Source organism: Carassius gibelio, chromosome A7, assembly GCF_023724105.1.
Source record: "Carassius gibelio isolate Cgi1373 ecotype wild population from Czech Republic chromosome A7, carGib1.2-hapl.c, whole genome shotgun sequence".
In the NCBI taxonomy this organism is placed as follows: Eukaryota; Metazoa; Chordata; class Actinopteri; order Cypriniformes; family Cyprinidae; genus Carassius; species Carassius gibelio.
In genome coordinates this window covers 12062422-12083237 of record NC_068377.1, presented here as the reverse complement: position 1 = coordinate 12083237, position 20816 = coordinate 12062422, and the positions used below count along the sequence as shown (strand labels likewise).

The window sequence follows — 20816 nt, the reverse complement described above, 5'->3', positions numbered from 1 at the left end:
AACATTATCTGTAGTCCATTTGTGATATTTATTAAATGCCTTCACACAGCACTTTGAGCATGAGTCTTGCAATCTATTTGACAGTACAGTAATATGAATTTAGTAAATGTGATATAAGAAACAGGATTGGGTTAATGAAATGTTGAGATGTCAACAATGATTTCTCAAGATTCTTTGCATGTGTGATTAAGTGTGCATACTGCTTGGTATAGTATTTTTGTCAGATCAAAAACGTCATGGAGCAAAGTTCAGTTATCATACTGCAATTACTATCAAGATAAAAGTTAGCCATACTTGAACCGACTTGAACTTTCAGATCTTTGTTTTATGTCATGCGCAGTTAAGGAGGTGGGAATGGGAGGGAAAGCGAGACCTGATCCCATCCACCGGCACAGCCCATACTAATGCATTCCCAGTGCTTCCTGGTGCTGCATCACAGTGAAGGCTGTGAGCTTGTCAAACTCTGAGCTGCCAGTGCTACATTTCCTGTTGTTGACAGGCAAGGACCACAGCAGAGGCTGCACTGAGTTGCGTGTAAGGACTCGCACTTTATCAGCTGGAGTGCACACAGACATACTCAGAGAGCACCCCTTCACAGGAAGAGCTGCTATCACTTCTCAGATACACAGACGCAGAGGAAGCACTGACACTGAACCTCTTACCAGCGGCCCAGAAACAGGAGCTGTTGCACAGATGGACTGACTCCCTCCATCCAGAGTTTGACTGATGAAAACAAGGGGGATCTACTTTGTTATTTTTGTCTGTTTTCACCTGATCTGAGTGTCTGCCCAGGAAGCGTTATGGTTTTTTTCTCCATGGGATCGGATAAAACCGCATCTTCAGTCCTGCTGCCTGAGGACCCTGTTCGGCAGGACATGCAGTTCTACTATGTGGTGAGTAGGGGAATTACCTACAGCTCTATGCAAATGTGAACAGACTCAAACTGTATGATTCCCTGCACGTAATGATTTACATATTAAAGAAGAAGTGTAAACTAAAGTTACTCTGTTGCAGTCTGTGCACAGTATTTATATTTTACTAGCACATGTTCTAAACCATGTTGTAATCAACCTACATTTGGGTTGCGCAACTGAAATATTCTTTTCTCTCTATTCATTTTTCTCTAGATATGGCAGCAAATTTTAATTATTAAAAACATCAGCATAAACCAGTATTAGTATCACCTGTTTTGGGGTCATCAGTATGGGTAAACATGCTATAAAATAGGCTGTATGATCCAGAAGTTGATCTTCATAGGAGCGATTTTTGAAAACTGATATATATATATATATCTTCTTCTTCTATATATATGTAGCCCGTGTGCACTAATGATGATTGTGGTTTGTGATGCAGAGATTGCAGGTTCAGCTCTGGATGTGGATGCCCTGTGGACTAAAAGAGTAGACAGTCCTGACACTGTTGTGCTGGACGTTTAACCCCAAATTGCTCCACAAGATCTGTCCCTGCAATTCACACGAATGGTTCCTGCTTAATGACATGTGATGAAATTTAAGAAGGGTGTTCAATTCAGAATGACTGCTTTGTTTCTTAAGGTTGAATTAATAGGTTCTACATCCATCGGGTCAAGCCAATCTGAACAGTGCAAATTGTATTAAACCCACTGGAAGTCACATGAGCTAATGAGCCAATATACTATAGACTTCACACTTACTGAAATCTCAGGATTTGCATCAGCTGATCCGAACATTTTGTTGCTCTTGGTGGTAAAAGCCTTAGTAGAAATAGATTAGGAAGTTGCTTTCATGCTTCAAAACAGTGCGCAGTGGAAAAGTACGAAGATTTGATGGATTGGCCAACATCTTGGACAGTGTGCGATATAATGAAGACCATATGCTGTGAGTGTGGGGGAAGGGGTCCCCCTTTCTATTGTATCCTGCGGTCAGCTGTTTGCAGATAGCCATCAGCATTCGTTAGCAGAAAAAGGACAGGTGCAAAACCAGCATTACTGTAAACATCTGCGCTAATTTGTGCACCGTGTCCCACTGCATTTCTCATGACGTACTGTAGTTGTTCTGGCAGAAAAAGAAATCACTTTTGGCATTGCATTGTAAAGAGCTTTTAGTATCTGTTCATTAGCATTAGTAAAACATGCAAGGGTCTATTCTCAGAGGAGACAAAACAGGGCCACCAGCTTCCACATACCTCTGGATCATGATAAGAGTCGTTCTCTGGCACTGCACATTCCTGCAGTGTTAGTCAAGCGAAACAGATCTATCTCTTATATCAGTACTTGATCAATGAGAGGCTTATCATCTGCACATTATGTTTTATAGAGGTGTCAAACTTAATAAATGCATATGGCCAACCGGGGTAATGCTGGGAAACTTTTGCCAGCTGTGTGGGGAAAAAAAGTGAAATATGTGCTGGAACATCGGAAAACTCTGCATTGGGGTGTTGGAAGGATTGGAGCAGGCATTTGAGGATTAGATTGTCTCCCTGTGTCGTGAACCTAAAAAAAGTAGCAAGAAAACACTATTAAAGCTCACAGTTTCTTACATAGGACAGCTGAACTCTATCTGGGTCACATTACAAGGTTTAGTTTCACAGATACAAGAGAGGTCCATTGACGAAAGAGGATGCAAGGGCTCCATAAACTTTTTTAGGACACATCTGACAGGTGTAATATATCTATTACATTTTCACTAACTTTATCTCTATATTGAAGAACATCTTAGTGAAATATGAGGAGGGAAATCCATTTGTTCTACTTGTCATATTATTTTGGGCATGCTTGCTTATCAATTTCATGTCATTATCACAAGGCTCATGGTAATCCACAAAGAAAAGGATAAATATTAACAAAGACACGAGTGTGAATTATACAAGCAAAGAGAGCATAGACCTTCTCTTTTATTTCCTGGTGTCACAGCTTTGCAGTGTAATGTAATGATGCACTGAAACAGATCTGACAGTTCAGTATATATTGAGATGGTTGCCAAATGTCTATGGGTGTTTTTATGCACAATTGAAATGTACCGAAAGAAGTGGACAAAGTTCTAAACAACAGTCAGCTTTTTAAGTAAAGGTCTATACAATGGTCATGAATATCCAGAGTGGCAGATCAAAATTCATTTTAACGCTAATGCTGGCGGGAGAGTTCAAGTTTCATGTTTTAATTTCTTTCCACCTTTATTTATTTTTAATTATTATAACTCAACCTTAGCTTCTCTTTGGTGATGTATGCCAGGTTTCCAATTTTTTAATACAACTGACTGCAAGCTCACATTCAGATCCAGTTAACAACTGATGCAAGTCACAAAACGGAAGACCTGCTATTGCACGCTACATCTTCACTTTATACTTCAAAGCTTGTCACCAGTTTCCTCAGTGAGCAATCACACGATTCAAAACATTTCCAGTTGAAAGGTTTTTATCATATGACTGATGAGCATGAGAGAACTTCCTCTTCCTCCCCTCTTCCTGATACATTCCGTGGTCAAGCCCATTGAAAGGTATGCCCACTGAGTGATGTGAGGTCTACTGAAGGGCACCAATGGCCTTAACAATGATTTTAATTGGAAATAATACTACTTTATGATCTGGGGGATTTGTGGAAAGGCCATTCTGTGGAATGTGAGTGTTCAAAAGTCTTGCCTTCATTAGAGAATTAGCGCTTAAATCTTCTCTGTGACATGGAATTTGATGAGAGCGGTCTAAGACGTCTAAGAGTTGCATCACACACAAGTCAAACGTTGCCAGAAGGACTATAAACTCCTTATGCTCTTGAGAGTTCACAGTCATTTGGTTGCATGTATTTGAAGTTTCAGACCTGACAGACAAAGGGAGTTTTTATAGACCATTATTATGTGCATAATTTTAAACCACAAAGCAAATTCAATCTTCTTTTTGTTAAAGTTGATCTTCAAACAATGTGTCACCATCTCATGTCACAAGCCTCTGCAAGCTAAAAGGGGAATCATTTTATGTGTTTGAATTTGGATTGGCTAGGATTGAATTTACTTGACCAGCAGAGATGAGCAATAATGGAAGTCAACTGACACTAGAATATGTGGGTCCAGGGGTCAAGAGGTGATTTCATGCATAAAAGGAGTGCAGTCAACCAACATGTATCTAACAATCAGAATTACAGTATTACAAGAGTAGGCATGTGTAAATTGCCATAGGTGATCGATTGACTGATCAATAACAAAGCAGAGTGTGCCGATCAAGACTATATAGTGATTGCAGCCTTTAGCAGTATTGTTATGATGTCTGTCCCAAATGCAAAGACTGATTGCTATTTCTGTCTGTTTGGAAGGACTGGTCATCCACGTGACATGAATACATCTGTTACAAGATGAACAGATATATTTGGCTCCATTTGCTTGTGCTTATGTTATGTTATAGGGCTAAATGTTAGATCAGATTAGCGCAAATTTAATTTCAGTTGTTACATATGATGACCTTGAGGTAAAATGTACACTTCACAGTGACAAACAGGTGTTTAGGAAAAGGTTATGGTGCTTTCTGTTATTTATTGTTTGGGGAGAAACACTAGCACCACCTGAAGCATACTCTGGTATAATATATATTGTGGATGTCAGTCAGTGGAAGTTTCTTCAGCATGATGGAGCAGAGCAGTAGAGAGCTGTGCCGATGGGTGGAGAATGTCCTGTTTAGGGAAGCGTGGCATCTTTTGCTAATGTTTTTGTAAATGGCATTTCCTCTCCATGACCTCTAGGGATATTTTGAAGAACGGACTGATGTTATAATAAGGCCTAGAAAAGATAAGAGGATTGAAAGGATAAAAGGAAAAGGAAATAAGACAAGTTATGACTCATGTTATGCAGTCTGTCCTCCTGGAAGATGCAATGATACCAAACGGGCCCACACACACCTTGGATTTTTGATTAACTGTATGACGCAATTGATATTTTCTTTTGTACTGCTGCGCTATTCAAATTTGAATAAGTGTCACTTTGTGTTACTTACTATGAATAAAAGTTGTCTAAAGAGAGACATTTCCATTCCAATATTTTTTTTGTTTCTGAAAAAAATCTTTTTTGCTCACCATGGCTGCATTATTTGACCAAAAATAAATTAAAGTCAGTAATATTGTGAAATACAGTTACAAATAACTGTTTTCTATTTTAATATATAATTTATTTCTGTGATGGCAAAGCTGAATTTCCAGAAATCTTCAGTAATATCACACATTTCTTAACTGTCATGAATTGAATGCAGCCTTGAAAATTGAGCACATGTATGCAATACTAAAAATGGATTCTTCCATTTTAATGAAAATTAAATATTGCAGAAGCTCTGTTTTCTCAAGCTTTTAGATATTATAGATTTATAACATTGTGCTAGATTGTTTCCGATTGACTGTGATGTGCAGAAAGCTATAATGTCTGCTCAGATGACTCAACATAATAGTTACTCGACAACTAGTTCGATTTTAGTGTGGATATATTTATTATGGATTGTTCAGCAGTTCTATATTAATATGTACAGTAGCATGATTGTTGATTATGGTCAGGTTGAATCAGGCAGTATAGCATTAATAAAGAGTATCACATCAACCCATAACATCGTTGAGTTACGTGGAACCTGAGCATTACTTCAGATATTTGTTGTTCTCTCTGTTTCTCTCTTTCGGTCTCTCTCCACTATCTGCCGATACGCAGCTTCTCATTTTAAGAAAAAATAAACACTGTACCAGCAGCAATCGGAGCACTTAAACATGTTATCATTTCCCCTGTCTATGATTGTACTGCAACGTGAATCATTGCTAGTCATCATTACATTTTCCCTCCTCAGCATGTTTAGACAGAGCTTTGAGGAACTCTGCAGAGGAAATGATGCGTACTGAGAAAAGTATGAGGGTAGTAGAACAGGTGAATGTCATGTCCTGATTAAGAATAAAAGTCAGGTTTTATTGTGCTGGACATGTAAAGGTATACTTAAAAAAAAAGACACAGTATATATACTTATATTGTTTATTTTAAGTGCCAGAGAAAGTTTAAAGAACTTGCCAACTTTGACCTGTAGTGGGCAGTGCAGTCTATAGCTTTAAGTTATAGTCAGTTTCCAATAATAACACTAAACAGAGGCATGATAACCAATAGCTTTATGATGAACTGACTTACCAGCATTAAGTGACAAATCAGACTTTTAAAATCAGATGTCATGGAAAAGTCTAAATGTAGTATGTGTCAGTCTTCCTGCATCAATCTGAGCATCCGCATCAAACCTGCACACACTGGATTTTACTCCTGTCCACTCTTTTGGGACAGGTCTGTTCCTGTTCCTGTCCCTGTCCATCCTGTATCAGGGTCATATGATCATATTCACCTAAAAGCACTATGCTACGGCCAAAACAGGAAGAGAGCATCCTTGATGTCAGGGTCAGAGGTCAAACAGATGAAACTGAGGTGCACTTCTGTTTTAATGGCCGGATATGAACATTCTCATGTGTATGGAAAACCACTGGGACAGTCATCACTGTGTTTTTGTTTTTTCAGTGAGAATGAGAGTCCAAAGATTTTCATGGTGTGTTACTGCCAATGATTTATTAGATCTCATATATAAACAGAAATCAAAATGAAATGTTACTGTTTTTTTTATTGAAGCACGTCACTGAGGATGAATGTTTCCTGAATCTTACACAGTCCTCCCTAAAATCAGCCAAAAAGGGCTTTTGTACAGCACCCTTCTAAAATGATGAAGGCTCTTTTGGCAGTCTTGATGTTGTGAAAACAGTATGATTGTGGATGGATGGTATAAGTGATGAAGACATCTGGACTGGATTTCCATCCCTGATGGAGATGGAAGAATCTCCAGAGAGCTCAAGCACATCCAAACCCTGCAGATGGTAAATTAATGGCAAATCCAAGACATACCGCACACAGCCTCACACCACATTCCAAACGCATTATTCAGAGCCGCACATTTATCAGCCTGAAAAAATAGGTCTACTATTGGTGGCACTGTAGATATTTTAGGTCAAAGAGGTCCAGGATACCTGGAGAAAAGCTATCTGTTGGCATAGCACTTGCTAAGCTAGCACAGGACTGTCAAATATCATCCAGAAATCTGTCACTGTCATCATCTATTATTTAACTTTATGTGATTTATATTTTGCTAGTAAAAATGTTATTCCATCAGAATACACAGATACTTCGTAATGAACATCAATCCAAAGAGATGGTGTACACTCTCAAAAATAAAAGTTCTTTATTTTTACGATTTGGAGCCGTTAACATCCATGGAAACTTTCCTTTGCACAAAGGGTACTTTATAGTGGAAAAAGTTTATTTAGGTTATTGAAATTTTCTTTACATTAAGATTCTATTTTTATTATTATTTTAAGAACTGCTCACTGAAAGGTTCTTTGGGGAACCAAAAATGGTTCTTCTATGGCATTGATGTGAAAACCCCTGTTTTGGAACCTTTATTTTTAAGAGTGTAGTTATGAGATTTAATGCTTCATGCTAACCAGGCCAAGGGCCAAACCAGGGCCACTTGTTCTAGGGCCACGTTTGTCTATAACAGTTCCCTTGTGCTTGTCGGGTACTTCCTAAGGTTTTGTGTCCGAGGTTGAATAAAGACTACTCCGGATGCTACTAACAGTGCCGCTATCAAGGAGCTCCTTGCCAATGAGCTCTATCTGTCAGTCTGTCAGCGAGCTGCACAGAAGTACTTTAATAGGATCATTTGCTGAGCCATCAGGCACGGACCAAACAAACATCACAACTATACTCTCACCCACGCACAACACAGGTGCCACTAGTGAAAATACTTGTTTTTCGAACTGTTATTCAAATGATTGCAAATTATGTTGCATTGAATTTGACAGTTTCTTGGTGATTAGCATGCATGAAGAAGCACCTTGCCCATTCAAACGGTTTGGTTAATTTAAAACAGTAATATTATAAGTTTAGGATTTTAACCCAGGTCTCTTTGCAAGTTACACAAAATCTCCAGTACTAGACTAACTGTTCTGTTCCCACTCTCATGCTAAGAACTAAAGTCAGAACTGCCACAGGTGCCTCTTCAAAACAAACTGGTGCATAACTCTCCTGACACTTGAGCTGACACGAGCGCCCGATCATCACGTCATCCAGCATGATTTGAGAATCATCTTGAGCTTTAATAGAAACAAACCATTTTTTAATTACATTTAAATATTAATTCAGCAAGGATGGATCAAAGAATGCATAAAAATATGACAATAAAGACATTTACAAAAGATTTCTATCTCAAATAAATGCTGCTCTTTTAAACTTTCTATTCATAAAAAAAAAAATCTTGACAAAATGTTTCCACAAACATTTTAAGCAGTACAACTTTTTTTCAACATTGATAATAATAAATGTTTCTTGAGCAGCAAATCATCATATCAGAGTGATTTCTGAAGGATCAGGTGTTTTAAAAGCAGGGACAGTGTATGTGAGAAAGAGAAGAGCATATGAAATAGAGTTAGGGAGGAGGGGAAAAGAAAAAAGACTTGCATTGGCCTGAGGCCTCTCTCATCCTGCCACCCAGAAATCCCAGCCACAGTAGTTTTTCAAAGTATGTTTTTTTCTTGGAACATCTCTTAAATCTTACATCTGAAAGATCCTGTAAAACATTAAGGAATGTTTAAAGTTCCATAATAAAATGTCTCATTTATGCACATTGTTTGAATATGAGTTTTCAATAATAACTCTGAATGCATAACAAAAAGAGATGCCCTCAGTAATACCAGTTTCCAGCAATGCTGAGTAATGTTGCTGAAAATGCATCACAGGAATAAATATTATTTTAAAATAAATAATTCTAAATAGTTACTATTAATAGTCACAACATTACTGTGTTTACTCTAATTTTATTCAATGCAACCTTGAAGAGTATTAAAGACTTTAAATATAAAAACCAAAAACTACTTCTAAAACAGCCGAACAAGAAAGAAAGAAATAGCCCAAACTTTTGAATGGTAATATTTATCTGGATTTGAAATGGCAATGTAGTGTCAGACTTTTTGAACTTACCCCACACTATTCCCAGTTTAGAACACACGGAGCACAAAGACTCTTACAGTATCATGAAATCTGGGTAACAGATAAAATTGAGATCTGTGAGGTCAGCACAGAGTTGAAAGGTCAAACTTCATGTGTACATGCTCATCACGAGGCAGCTAGTTTATGAATGTATAGCGTGTGTGTTTAAGTTTAAGTAACTCTACACCTTCTGCCTGAAGCCCTCGCATTTCTCATTTTTTCCTTCTTTTCCTTTCCTTTCCTGCTGTCACTGTCTCCCCCTTTCTTCATTATCATGCTCCTCAATTTTTCCTTTGTCCTGCTATTGTTTTCATTTCTGTGAAGAGGACAGGCTTTCAACAGGAACAAACTTATGAATACACAGAGAAGGAATGAGGAGTAGGAAGCCTGGGAAGTTAGGACGGTGCGTCTCTAGTGTTTATTATGGGGCTGATGAGTGACAGTCTGACAGAGGAACTCGTTCAAAGCCCTGCTGCATCAGTTTCAGGCTCCTCCCCCTCTGCTCTGAGTGTTTATGTGAGGTTTGCTCTTGGCAACCCTCGGGCTGCACTCTTGATTTACACGAGTACATGGCAGATGGAGAGGACAGACCTCTCTCGCGCTCTTTATCCTTCTCTGCTTCTGTCTGTCTGTCTCATGCTCGAGTCGGATTGGCTGTACCTGTCTGAAGAGTCTGAGGACACTGCTCATATTCACAGAGTGTGTGTTTCTGTCATACACACTGCCCATCTCCCAGTCTGCAGGTAGAGTGAAGGGTGTGTGTGTGAGTCCATTTACATATTCAGTGAGAAAAGTTTCTGCTTTATTGTGGCTGCAGTTTTTTACAGTCTGAGACTATAATGAACGTGTTGAATATATTCAGTGAGTATGTAAATGCAATGATAAACAGTAAATGCTTGGGGAATAGCATTACTGACAGTGTTTATGATTGCCACATGTGTTTGTTTGAGATGGTGTATAGTGCATTTTGTCTTTGTGATCTGAGTGTGGCTAAATCTGAATTTCATTTTTTTATTTTATTTTATTTATTATTTATTTTTTTACAATTCAAAGTATTGAATTGACTGTATTTCAGGGTCAATATGTCTTTTCTTTAAATAAATGTGTACGGAGTAAAACTGAAATTTTATATTTTGTAAAAAATACATTTTATTACTTCGAAAAATGTGTTTAAACTTGTGTACACTGGCATTCAAAGTGCAAAGTATTTTACTATTTCGTACTTGATTGGTACCTCACTTGTGATTAAATCATAACGTTTTTGTGAAAAATATCATGAATTAAAAATCACAAAGATCACATTTCCAGACAAATCTAACTTTTACCAAAACGATAGATTTTAATATTATTATTATTATAATGATCTCAGACTACCTAATTTGTCACTGACACTTATTTAAAAAGAGTGTCTGTTTTGCTTTGCCTTATGTTTTTACATATTTATTTAGCTAAGGCTGATTCTGTGACATCCTTCTGTAGGACACAAATCTTAGCAGAGATACAGCAGTCCCCTTTTTCTCACAAAAACAAGAGCATTGTGCCTGTTTATGAGACTCGACTTCCCTTGAAGAGGTGTTTAACATTTTTTCATGTCAGTTTCAATGGCTTTAAAACATAAAACAGACTTCAAATTCTTTGGGATTGAGTCTTCTTTTGTTGACTTTATCCCATCAGGTATATAAATATAACTACTGATTAGGCCACCAGCATTACACACAGAATGATAAATTGAGTATCTTGCTCCGAGGGGACTTCCTTTAGAAAATGATACACACTTAACAGGATGCAGTGGAGGGGTGCTGGCAGCCTAAATCAGTCTGAGAAGTGAAAAGAGCCCTTGTTCAAAACCTGTGGGCTTCCTTTGATGCTACGACTGTCTGAGGTCGTCTAATTGTTTTGTTTTTGTAGCTTAAAGCTCATCCACTGTGTGAGCAGATATTGGCTTTGCCTTTTTGTTTTTGTTATTTGACACAGTATAGCTTAAATGGATAATTCAGAAGGGCTGACTGCTGCTATTTTATTTTCTCTCATTTTGTCTCTCAATGTGCAGAGAGATCAGTCTGGACAGTTTGGAGTGTTGCTCAAAGAGCAGAGGTTCTCTGTAACTTTCCATTGTATGGACACTTAGCTGTTTATGTTCTCTTTATTATGCGCTCACATACACATGCATCCAGGTGCACCAAAACAAGCCACAAATGTAAATGCTCACCAGATGTAGTGGAGCCTGAATAAACAATAGAAGTTGATCACTGATATATGCATATAATACTCGTTATCGTCCCAGTAATTATCTGATTGTGTTCCTTTGATAGGAAAACCAGGATTGTTACTGGATAAACTGTTATAAATGCACTTGGGAATTATTTAAAAGGGGCATCTGGGAACTATCAGCATGTTTCTAAATAGAAGTATTTATAACAAAGTTCTCATGAGGGACCATGAGCCAGGTTTCAAGGATCAGGAGACAAATATGGTCAGAGCTCAAGGAGTATATGAAGTGGAAATCGGACAAGAATTCTGAAAGGAAAGAAGAGCGTGGGCCGAGGAAGACTTTTTAAGGAATAAGCTATTGTTTGCTCTGGATGGCTAAGAAAATCCCTTCAAAGTGAAGTGAAGTAGTTTCGCAAAACTGTTGTTCTAGTACTCCAGCGGTCTTGCAACAAGATTTATGGACCTCTGATGTTTTTATCTGGGTCTTGTCGTGCACTCAGGTATGTCTGCACTTGGATTATTTGTCTCAGACATGAATGCAAGAACCTTATTTACACTTGGACGTGTTGTAGCAGTCTGTTATTTTCCCTGTCAAATACATTTCTGCCATTACAGGAACATTGTTTCAGCTCAATATACACTCAGCAATAGCCAGTGACTGGTAATTGCTCATAATTGTGATTGAGATATAAAAAGGTCAGAATTGCGGTTAAAAAGTTGTAATAGGATGATGATTAGTTGTGTAAATATGTGTGTAGGTCTTGGTCTTTTTATGGACCGACAGAGCTTTCTGCTAATAGCACACTAAACTATTTCTGGTCTCCTCCCTCTGGTATCTGAAGATGTGCTCGGGTTAGGGTTTGATTATTGGGGGTTAGAGGTTTCGTATATTTTATGAACAGCCTCTGCTGAACATTTTAAGGGTGCTTTTGTGACTATAGGTTTTTTGGTCAGAGTGAAAGTAATGGTACTCTCACTGTTCTTGAGAATGAGCATTTTTGCACAGAGAAAAGTGGATCATTGTGTTTTTCCTGAGCTGATGTACTGTACAATTAGTTTAGGATTAAATTAACAATCATGGTCATTACCAGCATGTTCTTCATTTAGCTTGAACAATAACATACAGTATACATTCAAAAAAAAAAAAAAAATTCTCCTTCATAATTTGAGACATTAACACAAGACTAATACGTCAAATTGGATTTTTTGGATAGGATAATTTGTCATGAGTGTTTGGTTTCATGAAGGCAAGTGTTTCTCACACAAGCCTTGGTGTCCAGTAAATGAGCACAATACTCCTGATGAATGATGGGTGTTTTGGTTTCAGGGGGCTTTGAAGTATGGCGTAATGCTACATGTGTTTGTGTTTTGTTCTTCCCTTCAGTTCTGACCTTCACTTTTTTTGTTTTGTATGTGAGAAAGAAGGGCATATGAAATAGAGTTAGGGAGGATGGGAAAAGGAAAAAGACTTGCATTGGCCTGAGGCCTCTCTCATCCTGCCACCCAGAAATCGCAGCCACAGTAGTTTTTCACAGTATGTGTTTTTCTTCTTGGAAGAACATCACTTAAATCTTACGTCTGAAAGATCCTGTAAGACATTAAGGCATGTTTACAGTCCCATTGTAAAAATGCCTCATTCATGCACATTGTTTGAATATGAATTTTCAATAATAACTCTACACACTCCTGCTTTCAAGTAAACCCCGGTGAGACTGAGAAACTCAAACGTTTGTTTAAACAGTGAATGACTGGAGCTATATAACCAGAGAATCAGAGTTCAGTCACTTCTTGATTGTTTTCGAAGGCATAGTTTCAAAGTTTTGATTTGAACAACTTTAACAATTTAAGTGTACTTTAAAAACTAGATATGTATACTTTCATGGCAACATCGTTCAGTTAAAGAGGACAAGACATTATGTTTTGATTTGTTATTCTAGCTGTATTCAAATAAGCACTGTGGCTGATCGGCAGCGAATTTCCTTTCTGTAACTGCTTTGGCTTTCAGTTGGTTTTCAGTTTCAGTTCATTGTCATCACATCAGATGTGCCAACGCATATGAATACACACAGGATGTATGCTGTCAGAGGAATTATATTAGGTTAAAAAATAAATACAAAATATCCACTAGCTGTACGTTTACTCAATACAATGCTGCTGCCAAATCTAAAAGTAGCCGTCCTTGATTCCAAATTAAACCGAGAAGCTCAAATAGGGTTTTGCTCACATAGCATGTTTTAAGCACTTTGACCTTTAGGCTTTTTGTGTTTTTAGTAACCCCAGACAGGGTCTTATAGGGCATGTTTATCCAGACGTGTTCCTATTAGGGAGAAATATCTAAAACTATGAATGTCTAAAAACCTCTCTTAAAGACTGCTGGAAGTGATTTCACTCCTTTTAACCCCAGGTTTTCCTGCACAATATTTGATGGTTGGTTTGTAAGAGGTGTGCAAAGCACTTTAACAGCAGTATATCAATTTCAGCAGGGTAAATCCTGCTCTTGGCGATACGCCTGGCTGCAGAATTCCAACTCTGACCAAACACACATGAATCAGCTTCCCTTTAAAATGACAAACAGGTGTGTTCGAGCTCGGCCGCAACCAAACCCTGCAAAAAGCATGCTGAGACCGAAAGTAATGTGTTCACTGTTTCACTTCTGCTTTATTTTTCTGTCTGTCTGTTTCGCAGGGTGACTATACGTGGGCCACTATGCTGGGGCAGAGCGTGAGGCTGCAGCCTGTTTCCATCCAAAGCCTCTCGGAGCTGGAGAGGACACGTCTGCAGGAGGTGGCCCTTTACCATTTGGAAAGAAGAGACCTGGATTTTAAGATCAGCATCCCTAGAGGTACATTCCAAACATCTTGTTTTGTGATGGCTGGTAATCATGCATGACAGAAGAGGTGCATAGATTGAAATACTATGTTATACATTGCTTTAATCACAGTCTAGATATGATTATTTCAGACAGATGCTTATCGAATTCCCAAGAAACCCATGCAGATATGACATTACACACGGTGAATTCATAGGGATTTCAGAGGGATTTCTGATAGTAAATCTACCAGATAAGACTGCTGAGAGGTGAAAGTGAGGTTTATGAGATCTGGCATAGTTATAAATAGACTTATCTCTCCATATTATAGACATATCTTTTGTCGTTGACGCCAAAGACTGTGTCTCCAAAAACAAGTTCATCCGTCGCTTGGTGGAAGTGGCCAAATTAGGCGAACGCCAGCATGGAAAGATTGTGTGACATGATATTATCCCTGAAATCCAAGAACAGAACTGTGTGAAATATAAACCAATACAATTAAGCCCAGTGTTTGTTTCATGTGTTTGCTTTCTGCTGCCGTTTATGCCATTTGCAACATCGTTGAGCCTTTGCAATTCACTGGACTCATATATTTCATAATGCATTTCAATATTTGGTTTTAAAGACGTTTCGTGTGGATTTGTACAATGAACAGTTTTGGTCAAGAAGCAAAATCAGTTTATTGGAGAGTTCCCATATATTATTAAATAAACAGTAATAATGAACAAAACCACCGCTGTTGATTAATTGATAATGTGAGATGGCATTTTGTTATCATGTGAGAGTCTCCTTATGTCCCACTATGGATGGGAAGTGGTATTCCCAGCACGTACAAGCAGCTCCACATGATCAGATCAGAAAAGGTCATCCTCTGTTCTCTATAGTGGAGTTTTCAACTGGTCACTGATCGGTGAGAAGACCTCGGCCGCCACTTTATCCGACCCATGGGGAAGCAGCCACCACAATTTAAGGGAATATTTACGGAACACTTTTCCTCCCAAAGGAGAAATCTGTCAGATTCAGCCTGGTGGTTTATTCAGCCGCTACTCTTGGAATTGTCATGGACGTGTTTGGCAGCTATTTTTGGGGGAAGATGAACGTCCTTTGGAGAGTTAAATGGAACTTTGTGAAATGCATTTAAGAGAATCTGAAAAGCATGTCATGAGTGACCGACCTCGCTGTTTGGCTTTGGTTATTTTCTGGTGTGTTTGTGGTTATTTAAAAGTTAAGCACTTTAAACATTTAGCATTTTGTCTGTAATATTGTGGTTTCTAATCTTTATGCATGCAGCCTGAAGCTGTTGTTGTCATGGTTTTGTTTTAGTCTCTTGCTTTAATAAAAGTGGCTTCTTTACTTTGTTTTCAATATCTGCTTTGGCCGGAAGGGATTATTTATCCTGAATCAGGCGTATATCTCAGCATGCTCTCTGTTCATTCCCCCAATCATCTTCTCTCTGATGGGAGCTGATGGGGGGCTTTAACCCATGATGTGGGGAGGGTAGGGGGCAGTTTCCATGGAAATAAACTCTCATTTCCTGCAGCCATGGTAATATGAGCCCAACCTAAAGCCCCTCTGGATGTGCTACAAACCCCTTTGGTTTTCTCTATCTCTCTGGACATCTTAGCAGAGCATCTTTTAAACCCTTTTCCCCTCAGCTCAATAACTCAGACCTCTTCTGATTCAAACCAGTAAAAGTATATCTGTAAGTTAAAGGCATAAAAAATGGAACCAAATTAGCAGCACTCACAGACAGGAAGAGGTTTGAGTGTAAACACGTCTGTTGGTTTGAGCTCAAAACATTGCACCACTGTGGGGGAAGTTTGAACCTCGTAAAGGGAACAGCTATTCATCACATTTTTACTGTTCTCTTGAGGGTCCTTATAGACAGAGTACAGGTACATCAGAGTTATGAAAACACACAGACAAAATGTGTTTTAGTTTAGCTGCAAATATGGAAAGAATACTCTTTTTTACAACAATAAATGAAGGATAATTGTGGTTGGTTATCTACTGTATGTGGGAAATGTTTCTGCTTCTAATTTTATCTTAATCACAGCCTCCACTAATATAGGTTTTATATAGTGCTAAAGTGTTTGCTTTGCCAGCTCTCTGCTGATTCCTGGAGATTTCACTTTACTATCAGCCATCTACACGGAACACATTTTATTTTGGGGAATGGAAGACTTGTAGTTACATGCATCAGTGTAGGTGTTATGTGCCACTGCCTATTTTATGTGTTTTAAGCATAAGATTTACATTTGTATACAATACTGTTTAAAAGTTTGGGTATAAGTTATTTATTTGTTTTAAGAAATGAATACTTTTATTTGGCAAGACAATTTAAATTGACCAGAAGTTACAGTGAACAGTGAATACAAAAAAATAAATAAATCTATTTAAATGTATTTAATTGTTCATCAAAGTATAAAGGAAAATGCATCATGGTTTCCACAAAAATATTAAGCTGCACAGCTGTTTTCAGAATAATAATAATAAGTGTTACTGGAGAATTAAATCAGCACAATGATTTAAAATTTAATATTAGAATGATTTCTGACGGATCATGTTGCACTGCTTTGGGTGAAAAATGCAGATTTGCCTTCAGAAATAATTTACATCTTAAAAATATTGCAAATTATTAATACAAGTTATTTAAAGTTGTTATAGCAGTTGACAATATCACTTATTTTACTTGCATTTATTAGATTTTTGATCAAATATATCAAGCTTTGGCAAGCATAAGAGATTTTCAAGAACAAAAAAAAAATTAGACCCCAAACTTATGAACAGTAGTGCATTTAAATAACATAATATTTGTAGAAATTATATTTTGTGTAATTATGTATATATAATTTTATATAGGTGTCTACACAAAAGCAACCATAATCCATTTTTTTCTTCATTCTTTGTTTTTCTTTTTTTATCTCCAGAGATTCGTAAAAGGAGGAAATCACTGCGGAGAAAGTTTGACTCCTTCTCAAAAGAAAAGAAAGAGCGAGGTAAGATATGCTTTTATGTCATTTTTCAAATAAATCTCATGCACCCTGTGTGTAAATGACTAGAAAGGCAATGGTTTAAACATTGTAATGTCTCACAAAAGAAAATCCAAAGAAAACATGGTTTGTCTTTGTGATATTTTTTTGTTAATGATAAAAGAATAGCTTGATCTTCCTCTAAAGTGCCTTTCTATTCTTTTTGCCAAGGTCTACCATCAGCTATGTAGCTATGGCACTGCATTAGCAAATCATTCTGGCTCCATTCTAGTACATAATGCTCACTTCTCAAGACTAACATTTTTCTACATTTTTCTTGTTGATTATCGCATTTTACTTTTAAATATGCTGCATTATGGAAAAAATCGGATTGTCTTTAAGTGCACCATGTTTTTCAGACAGTGTTCCTGAGCTCATGCAGTCTTGTAATCTTTGTTAAACAAACAACCCATAAAACATAGAGACTTAAATGGCAGGTCTTTAAGTATTTGCTCTTAGATTATTTTAAACTACAAACAAATGATAGTGAAACTGCATTTCAAATTTCATCCAAATGCCAACTTATATTTGTCAACTTCTTCATGACGTCATTGTTTAATCTTTACTACCATGCTACAAACGTCATTCTTTGGTGATGCTGGTGGACAGTAATGTAGACTATAAATGGCTGTTCCCTCTGTGGATCCTCTGACTCTGGTTGACAGGACTGTTTGGTGTGTCAGTTCTTGCAAATCCCACAGGCCTTTAAGACACACAGCTTTAAAACTTTAATACGCAATACAATGTGTGCATCCCTGTGAATGCATATGCATTGTTTTCTTTGTATTTTGTATTCAACTTTGTTTTTGTCTTTTTGTAGGATCATTTAATGTGGAAGTGAAGTAGTCAGCCGAGTTTACATTATTTCCACTTTGATAAAAAACATATATAACAAACATGATTAATGTAACAACTTCAATGAAAAAAGGACGTTTTGTTTTCAGCGTGTGATGTCATAGGGGTTGGTTTGTTCCAATGGCCAGTGAAGTAATATAACAATTTCTGGATGAACATCCGACATCAAACCATCTAAATCTCAAAGTTTTGATGATCTTTGGTATCCCAAACATGTTTTCATAAAGCGAGGTGCAACGTGATGTAAAGAAACGCTTCATACAATATCATTCATGTAACATCTTATTGTTATGTCAAACCTTTTAGACATATTTGCATTACACAAAACTTATTCCTATCTGAACGATTGGGCTATTGCTGCTGCCTCAAAAAAAGTGTATCATTCTGACATGTTTTAAAGTCTTGTCAGTTGAAACGTTGAAGTGTTTTAAGCCATTCAAGCGTGAGACAACTTGAAAGAGATTTCAATGCAGTACTCGTGCGCTGTGATAGATCGTTTCTGTGTGCACAGACACACACAAAAAAGCCGCATCTGGGACAGCATCCGAGGACCAAATTAAGTTCTCACAAAAAAATATGTCAGAATGGCTGTTTTGACAGGTACCCATGTAACCACGTATAGTTTCCAACCTGCAGCTTGTCTTCACCCCAAACCAGCAGGGGCAAACCAACCCTGTGATGTCACACACTGGGTACTGCGAGTTTTTTTTTTAATCCAGTTTACTAAATAATGTTAACTTGACTGACTGCTTTACTTTCGACTTCAAGGGGCTAAAATAATGGCTACTGACTCACATACTGATACCATCTAAACCATTCTGAAACCATTCCAGTGTGTAAACAGTAAAACCAGTTTTTGTGAGGATGCTCAACAAAAACTCGTGAGTTGTATTGATTAAATTGAGTTTTATTTACGCTAGATTTTTTGATGTAACTACACAGTTCAAAAGTTTATAATAATAATTGAAAATAATTGATTTCTCTTTAAATATATTTGAAAATAATTTATTCCTGTGACGGCCAAGCTGAATTTTTCTCCAATCTCCATGATCCTACAGAAATCATCTAATATACTGATTTGGTGCTGAAGAAACATTTCTTATTATTATCAATGTTGAAAACATTGCTTAATCTTTTTGTGGAAACCATGATGCATTTTTTTTTTTTCAGGATTCCTTGATGCATTGAAATTTCAAAAAGACTTCACTTTTGATCAACTTTCAATGCATCATTACTTAATAAAAGTAGCAATTAAAAAAAAAAAACTTTATTTTGCTGGTCCCTTTTGAGCGTTCTGTTGACAATAAGTAACTTTTCACCTATTACTGTCATTCGATTATTAGATGACTCTCTGCTTTATATCTGTTTTTTTTTTTTTTTTTTTTTGATGGTCTCCCAACAGACATTCTCTTGACTGCATGTAACTTTGCAAGTGCATTTCAGTTAGCCAGTCTGTATGCTACTAACGTTCAGATGAGAGTTTGTAGATATGTAAAGAGGTCAGACTGAAGTTGCCGGAGCTAAAGCAGCACTTATACCTGAGTCTGTCGGATTTGTTTGGCCATGTTCCTGGAGTTCAGCCAAACGCCTGCCACCTGCAACCACAGTCTGGCACTTGTTTCCAGCATGTGCGTCAGCTCAAGGTGACGGGTGGGGAGGGCTGAATGAAGGATGGTGATAGGGTAAAGGGAGGAATTTATTTAAAGAGGACTCAATCCCCATATTCATCCAGCTTAGCAAGGACTAGCAACTAGTGGACCAAACTAACCTGACCTGCGACTAGACTTTTAAGCCCTGGGGCAGAGATAAGAGAAAAGGGATTGTGAGGGAGGAGAGAGGAAGACAAGACTGCTTTGCTTTTGTGTTGCTTTGACGGCCAAAACAGATTAGATGTAACCTCAGTGTAGTCCTGTTAGGGTGTTAAAGATGCTATTTAAAAGAGTGTGCTTTACGTATGCATCATGTCTTTGTTCCTCCCCATCTACATAGACAGTAGTTCACTTACATTTAGGCTGCTTTAGTAGAATATGATAAATAAAGCTTTCTTTGAGGTAAAGCGTGTAAAATCTAGCAGAAACAGGGTTTTTAAAAGTGCTATTACATCTCATCTCTGAAATGGTTTAATTAAATAACTATCAAACTGTAGATATACAAGAGAGGCTAAATTTTGTTTGCTAACAGTTGTTTACATATTTTTGTTACTTTATGTTTCATTTATTTTTTTGTTTTATGTCTGTATTTATTTACTTTCCCAAATATGTTTTAAGTATGTTGATGTGTGCCATATGTCGAATAGAGCTTTCTAAATTTAATCCCATTGGGCAAATAAAGATGTTTTCCTTCTTAGCACAAGAAAAGCAAACAGCGGCTACACATGAGATCACTTACTGAACAGCACAGGAAGGCTGCATTTAAATACTGATCATAAGAAGATTTGTCTGAAACGTTATAGTTGTTATATGATACTTTCGAGTTATGTAAAAATCGACAATGTCATTTGTGGCCCATAGATATTAAAAGTGCAGTATCGTTCATAGTCAAATAAAAGACAATCAGATATTAACTTTAAAGGACAATTCATGTAAAAATGAAAATTCTGTCATCATTTCTCAACCTGAATGACTCTCTTCTGTGGAACATACAAAATATTTTCTCCAATTTTGAGAAAACTTTTAAAGATATGTATTGTAATTGAAATCTAAAGACGCAAATAGATCAAGTGTAATAAACTAAACAATTAAATGTGTTTTGGATGTTTCCTTTTCACTAGTCTGAAAGAAGTTATGGATGCAAAATCTCAAAATTGACCTGAAATAAAAGGCTTAGAGATATTAATATAGAATATATATTAAATAGGATATAAAAATATAGGAAGATAAAAAATAATGAGTTAGAGGTTTTTGTGAT

At 37.2% G+C, this 20816-nt stretch overlaps 1 protein-coding gene across 5 annotated transcripts in view; it reads left to right on the top strand.

Moving 5' to 3' along the window:
• The first annotated feature begins 336 nt into the window (after positions 1–336).
• LOC128017731 (rho GTPase-activating protein 6-like) overlaps positions 337–20816 on the top strand; it is a 30444-nt gene continuing 9964 nt past the window's right edge. The window contains exons 1-3 of one of the 5 annotated variants that reach the window (XM_052603196.1): positions 337–893; positions 13899–14055; positions 16953–17021. In XM_052603196.1, the coding sequence (XP_052459156.1) occupies positions 801–893; positions 13899–14055; positions 16953–17021 (319 nt within the window). In that variant the 5' untranslated portion in view covers positions 337–800. Of the gene's footprint in view, positions 894–9551; positions 9746–11580; positions 11714–13898; positions 14056–16952; positions 17022–20816 lie in introns of those variants that run through there. The other 4 variants (XM_052603192.1, XM_052603193.1, XM_052603194.1 and 1 more) reach the window with 4 other exon arrangements.